Source organism: Mobula birostris, chromosome 12, assembly GCF_030028105.1.
Source record: "Mobula birostris isolate sMobBir1 chromosome 12, sMobBir1.hap1, whole genome shotgun sequence".
Taxonomy (NCBI): domain Eukaryota; kingdom Metazoa; phylum Chordata; class Chondrichthyes; order Myliobatiformes; family Myliobatidae; genus Mobula; species Mobula birostris.
The window spans coordinates 84317484-84324792 of NC_092381.1; the positions used below are offsets into that span (position 1 = coordinate 84317484).

Below are 7309 nucleotides of genomic sequence, written 5' to 3' on the forward strand. Positions count from 1 at the left end.
TACTCACACTCCCTGTAAACTCAAAGAGCTCCTGTGTTCCCTTTAAATTTACGGGGTTCCTCTCACATTTGGTGTGCCAGTTCTGAGTCATGCGTTTGTGCAATGGCGCAGCTGAGAATGCATCAGTAAGTTGTAAGAGTGATAGGTGGTTGAGTCATGAGGATTGATGCATTGAGCAGTGAGTGAGGCTGTTGCTGTTGTTTGTGGGATAGATGTCTTTCAAGGGGCATTGGATAACCCCATCCATATCTGAGAACTAGCTTTGCAACAGATGCTGAAAGCCTGATTCCCACCATTAATTTCTCCGTGTGTCACTGCCACTCAGCTGCTGAGTGTACACAAAGACAGAACTCCACCTTTCCACAGTGTCAGAGTCTGCTCTCTTTGTGTTGGCACCTCTTAGACTAGTTGCTAAACACCTCACGATGATCTTACTGCAGGCACAACATTCTTCCCCTTTCATTAAGTGAAGACTGCCTTATACTGGTTCCAGCCTGTCTTTGCAACTAGACTCTTTCTGTAGGAATCTGAGAGTTTAGGTTTAGAATTTGAGATGGAAGCTGAGTAACAAGTAAGATATACTTCGTGTGCTGCCAGCTTCTTGTCAACCAGGTACAAGTTAATCATGCTTTGCAATCTCCAAACCCATTTCAAGAACCGTCCATTTTGGAACCTATAATCTATGATATGGATGGATATATTCTGGATCTTTTAAAAAAGTAATTTCAACTCACTGAGTGCAGTCCAAGAGAACAGTAATTCATTGCATAAGGTCTACTGAGAGCCTTATGATGTTACTAAGAGGTTCAAGCTGTGAGATAAATTTAGAAATTAATGGTGCACAGGTCACATCCACTTATCTGGCCACCTCTCCACAAGTATTTCGCAATAACTATCACCTTAAACTTGGCTGGGCAGCTGAACACCTGCTCATTTTAGGCATATGAACTATCAATCTTTTTGAATATCATTTGTAACAGCTTACTGATGCACCTAACCTAAAAAGGCTTCAGCCAACAAATGTAGAAACAGCTAAAGCACAAACCACAAGCCTTAAGTGTAAATGTGATCAGTTGATAGAAGGTGGCCAGTGCTTGGAAATGTTTGGTTGTCTGTTCACACTTTAAGTAAAGGGGGTGTGTATGTGGGCATGCTCAGATCAGATTCTCACTATAAAAAGAAGCTGTCACTGTTGGTTAAGCAGTAGAGATACTTGGTACACAAGCTGAAGGATTACTTTACACTAGGAGAGGCTACTGAAGGAAACATTATCAAAGGAAGTACTGCTCTGCAGGCTTATTTATTTGCTTGAGTGACCAACGATGCAACAGAGCTATGCATATCCACAAGTGTTCATGGTGGATGGGAATCCGAATCTCAATCCTTATGTGCAGCCACCAGTTTGGACTCTGCCCACATTGAAGAAGAGGAGAAAGTGTGACTGCAAGACAGTGGGCTCCATTCTCATTCTGAACTTGGTTCTACTAGCTCTGGCATGGGTTGCACTGGGGACGGTCTACTTAATTGACCTCCAAAAGGACATCAAAGAGATAAAAGAGGTACATTGCTAAGCAACTAAATGAAAGGTTGAGGTGGGAATGGTGGAGGAACTGAGTGATGTGGGATTAAAGCAGGCAACTTGGATGAGAATGTGCAGGCTAATTTTTTTTCTCTTTTCTTTTAATCAGGATAATAGAGCAAAGGGTTCACGTACAGAGAAAATTATTGGTAAGCATGGGCTAGTTTAAATATAATTATGCAAAATGTCACTTGCATTGATCTACTAGTCTTGCAAATATGATCTGGTACTTCTTGGGGCCCAGCAGAGACCTAAGGATTCTGTTATCATTCAGAGTCCTGGGGAGGAGTGTAGAGAGTCAAAATGAAGAAGATAAAGTTAAAAGGGGCAATTACTAAAATGGTATTAACTATCAAGGAAGTTTGCAAAGGAAAAAGAATCACTCTTACATTGATCTCTATCTGAATTACATAAGAGTGTAGAAAATGACTCGGATAAAATCAACACTATTTGAAATTGTTGATTCATTCAACCAAATTGTTTTGCAACAAGGTAGAGGGCTATCCAAAGTTGTACTTTATTTGTTCAGTATGTGACATATGATGCAGTTCTGCCTCTACTTGCTAAGGGATCATAACTTTGTGCCTTCCATAGGAGTTAAAAATGTGACAGAACCACCCAGGAATCTCAAAGCAGCTGCACATCTAACAGGTCAGTGATGAATTATTAATTCTTGGGAGCACTGTCGTGGAATCAGTATTAGAATGGTAGTATTGAAGAGGATTGGGAGACATAAAATGAAACAGAAAGTAATGGGAGAGACCAGCAAGAACAGTGATCCAAAAGCTATGCAGAGAAGTGGTGTGGGCAGTGGGGGGTGAAGTTCAGTGAAAAAAACATAAAATAGATAGGGCAAAAATAAATCTATAAAATGAAGACAGAACTAATATCTTGGATTCTTTCCATTTTACTGACATGAATTTTATTAAATGTTATTTGTTTTGATTAGATTTTCATTTAGATTTGATAAGATGAAGCCATGCAGCCAAAAATTTAACCAATGTTCACTCAGGAAACATACAATAGATTGTATTGCTTTCAAGTTTGTCCAGAATTAGATATTAGGAGTCAACTAATCTCAGGAACCCTGGGAGGAAAGATTGAAGATTTTAGATTTGCTACCATTGGGAATGAAGTAATAAAAATACTCAAATTTATGATAGGAATGGATAATGTTGATCCAATTCACCAGGGGGCATAGTTTAAAAATTAGTTCATTGAGACTTCACATAATGTGGGTGGAAGAATAGTTATGTGCAACAAGTTAGAAGAGTAGGGTATACTGGGATTAAGGGAAGAAGGGAAATACCAGGAGAAATTGCATGGGTCAGCTAGGCTTTTTGCATGTCTTCCTACTTTGATATCAGCCTTCGCAATAAAAAGTATCAAAATGTGCTGCAGTACTACAATCTTGCCACTAGCTGTCTCTAGTGTACTTAGTAAGACAAATTGGTAAAATGCCTGGTAACTGAATCTGGTAATGGAACCAATAAAAATAAGCTAAAGTCTGAAAGGATTTGTTTAGCATTAAGGTACATTGAAAAATAGATTAAAACACACATTGTCTTTTGATAATTAAAAGAAATAAGAATTTATATATGCTTGCTGATTAAGAGAAAGGAAAGGCTTGTGTATGCATAGGACCTATTGCAAGCTCAGTGTTTTTACCTGCTCAGTGTAATACTAACAGAAATCATTTATTACTAAAGAGAACGAACAATTAGTTTGGCATGAAATTACTTTCAGGTCTGTAATACAGTGAAATTAAAAATACAAAGCAAATAGAAGTAGAAAATGTTGGAAGCAGGTCAGGCAGCATCTTTGCTTGTGTTTTATGCTTGTTGAGATCCAAGTTATTTTAGTGAACAGGTCACATTCTCAACTCCTACCTCCCACCTCTGCCTTGTCAGCAAGCAGCTCAACATGACCTTAAGCATCATGAGATGCGGTAGATTGATATTTCGATATTGGTCGTGGAAGGTCATGTTTGACAAATCTTATTGAATTTTTTGAAGAGGTTACTAGGAAAGTTGATAAGAGTAAAGTGGTGGATGTTGTCTATATGGACTTCAGTAAGGCCTTTGACAAGGTCCCACATGGAACGCTGGTTAGGAAGGTTCAATCATTAGGTATTAATATTGAAGAAATAAAATGGATACAGCAGTGGCTGGATGGGAGATGCCAGAGAGCAGTGGTGGATAACTGTTTGTCAGATTGGAGGCCGGTGACTAGTGGTGTGCCTCAGGGATCTGTACTGGGTCCAATGTTACTTGTCATATATATTAATGATCTGGATGAAGGGGTGGTAAATTGGATTAGTAAGTATGCAGATAATACTAAGATAGGTGGAGTTGTGGATAATGAAGTACATTTTCAAAGCTTGCAGAGAGATTTAGGCCAGTTAGAAGAGTGGGCTGAAAGATGGCAGATGGAGTTTAATGATGATAAATGTGAGGTGCTACATTTTGGTAGGACTAATCAAAATAGGACATACATGGTAAATGGTAGGGCATTGAAGAATGTAGTAGAACAGAGGGATTTAGGAATAATGGTGCATAGTTCCCTGAAGGTGGAATCTCATGTGGATAGGGTGGTGAATAAAGCTTTTGGTATGCTGGCCTTTATAAATCAGAGCATTGAGTATAGGAGTTGGGATGTAATGTTGAATTTGTATAAGGCATTGGTAAGGCCAAATCTGGAGTATTGTGTACAGTTCTGGTCACCGAATTATAGGAAAGATGTCAATAAAATTGAGAGTGTACAGAGGAGGTTTACTAAAATGTTACCTGGGTTTCATCACCTAAGTTACAGAGAAAGGTTGAACAAGTTGGGTCTTTATTCTTTGGAATGTAGAAGGTTGAGGGGGGACTTGATAGAGGTATTTAAAATTATAAGGGGGATAGATAGAGTTGACGTAGATAGGCTTTTTCCATTGAGAGTGGGGGAGATTCAAACAAGAGGATATGAGTAGAGAATTAAAGGACAAAAGTTTAGGGGTAACATGAGGGGGAACTTCTTTACTCAGAGAGTAGTAGCTGTGTGGAACGAACTTCCAGCAGAAGTGGTTGAGGCAGGTTCGATGTTGTCGTTTAAAGTTAAATTGAACAGCTATATGGACAGGAAAGGAATGGAGGGTTATGGGCTGAGTGCAGGTCGGTGGGACTAGGTGAGAGTTCGGCATGGACTAGAAGGGCTGAGATGGCCTGTTTCCGTGGTGTAATTGTTATATAGTTATATGGTTATGTGGTTATTTGGTGACTAGGTGACTCTATGATTACAGTAAAAGTTTCCACCTTCATATCATCTCTTCCAATGAGCTTGGGCATAACTGGGAGTTTATTTGAGACTAGCCAAGCCTCATGTCCTTCAAGCGTCATTGTGACCTCTGACCTCAGACCCTTCCTGAGGACTGTAATCCTTTCCATCGATGCTGCCTGGCCTGCTGAGTTCCTCCAGCATTTTGTGTCTGTTGCTCAGACCTCAGTTCATCAGTTTTAACCGTATTCCTTTCATTAAAATTATAGAAAAGTTCCCATTGTACTTTACATTCATTGATGATATTATATTTATAGCGGTTTTCATATTCATTTGGCCTGGGTATTTTGGCACTGGACAAAAGTGGAATGCATTCATTTACTTGATGTGTTATCCTGACCACTAATGACCAATACTTCTTGTTACTCCTGGATAATAAGTATTCATTATGTTTAATTTTGAATTGTATATTAATAATCTTTACTTGCAATGTTTTTACACCAGGCTCTTATAAAAATAAAGGTTCCAACCCACTCACGTGGCATGATCATCTGGGCAATGCCTTTATCCGGGGTGTCCTATATAAAGACAGAGGTCTCATCGTCAATGAAACCGGATTTTTCTTCATATATTCTAAGATCTATTTCCGAGCATTTAGATGTGAACTAGACAAGAACTTAGAGCACATCATGTTCAAACGAACAGATCGCTATCACAAAGACTTGATTCTCATGGAAGCAAAGAAAACAAGCTATTGTTCATTGAATGACAAGGACTGGGCCACAAGTAGTTACCAAGCAGGAATAGTATTCCTTTCCAAAGGAGAGTCACTTTATGTTAATGTGTCATATCCCAAGTTAGTTGATTCTGACGAGTCTAAAACTTTCTTTGGATTATATAAGCTTTAACACACATTTGCTCATTTATATAATGTTATTTAAACAAAAATTAAAAGGATACATTCCACTCACACCAACGTTTAAGATCTTCACCCTTTGATTGATCCTTTCTGTTTCCAAAGAGGAAAGGATTTGGGAAAGCAATTAAGCATCCAGTTTGTTTTAACTGAGGATGATCTGCTCCACTTGATGGAGGAGTGGATAAGGACAAAAAGGAGGACTGAGCCATTTCTGAGGCCACGATTCAATTATTCAGTTGTTTTTTTAACTATTAATTTGTCAACAATGATGTAGATTATTATAGTGAAAAATTAAGTCAGTTGTGAATTTAAAATATCAAGGATGAATATTACTCAACTTCAAAAGAAAATATACAAGCAAAACACAGATACAGGCAATTCTGAAAAGTTCTTGGTCTTTTATTTGACCTTCAGACTCCTGTTGAACTGAGAGCAACCTATTGCATTTTAGTGATGACAATACCATTTCAGAAATCTACTTAAATTTGATACATGTGCAATGGATTTGGTTGTGAATACATTGTAAAATATTCTTTTTGAAGGTGGAGAAGCTTCCCTGAGAAACATACTGTTATGTGTGCATTATACGCAGACTCTTTGAATTGCTCATTTGAGATTCTTCTATCGTGCAAAAAGGTATCTGCCAGAGCATATCAATGTCCTGGTGGACACCATCTTTGATTTTATGTCACTTTGAAACACAGCACACTTTGATTTTATTGGTAACCATTTTTATGACAAAAAATTTGTGCAATATTAACTTACCTAATTGCAATGGTAATGTGTAGATCTTATATTTTTAATTTTATATATGACATAATTTATAAATAAATATCAGTTTTAGAAAAAATTGCCAATGAATTGTGTTAGGGATTTTATTGGAAGGCTTTGACGTTTTTCTCTTAATAAGGATATATTCCTGGAAGTTCTATCCTACCTAAAAAGTGTTAGTCATTAGCTGCAATTTCAGCTGCAGTGGTCAGCCTATTTAGAGTTTGTGATATTTACAAACGACCAAGGGAACAGGAATGGGCCACTTGGCCTTCAAGCATGTTCTGCCATTCAAGATGATAACTGGTCTCATTGTAACTTCAGTTCCACATTCCTTTCTACCGCCATTAACCTTATCAAGAATGAGCCGCTGCAATAATCAAGACTCTGCTTCCATTGCTCTTTAAGCTAGAGTGATTCACAACCACTCAAAAGAGGGAAAATTGTCTCATCTCATTCTGAACTCGAAAACAGGGACCCGATTCCCATGGGAGAATGAACTCCTCATCTGGTCTATGAAGACTGCATAGGTTCAAGTCCTCTCTCTTTCTTCTAAGTTTCAGAAGACAAAAGCCGCAACAGAGACCATGCCCTTTCCAAATACTAGACCAATAAACCTTTTGTTAATGCATTTACACCTGTTAGGAGGCCAAGTTCAGGAGGTTGTATTGGTAATGCTGGCACATGATGAACTTGGAGGGAAGGGTGGCAGTTTCAGAGTTAAGGGACTGGGGCAGATGACAGTGGGAACGAAGATAGCATGGGAATTGAGAGAGTTGGCAAGA

At 38.4% G+C, this 7309-nt stretch overlaps 1 protein-coding gene across 1 annotated transcript; it reads left to right on the forward strand.

Moving 5' to 3' along the window:
• Positions 1 to 1170: 1170 nt before the first annotated feature.
• Positions 1171 to 6561, forward strand: LOC140206380 (tumor necrosis factor ligand superfamily member 6-like). Its single transcript, XM_072274749.1, has 4 exons — positions 1171 to 1559; positions 1689 to 1728; positions 2174 to 2230; positions 5339 to 6561. The coding sequence occupies exons 1-4, from the start codon at positions 1323 to 1325 to the stop codon at positions 5740 to 5742; spliced, it is 738 nt and encodes a 245-aa protein (XP_072130850.1). The 5' UTR covers positions 1171 to 1322; the 3' UTR covers positions 5743 to 6561.
• Positions 6562 to 7309: the final 748 nt, after the last annotated feature.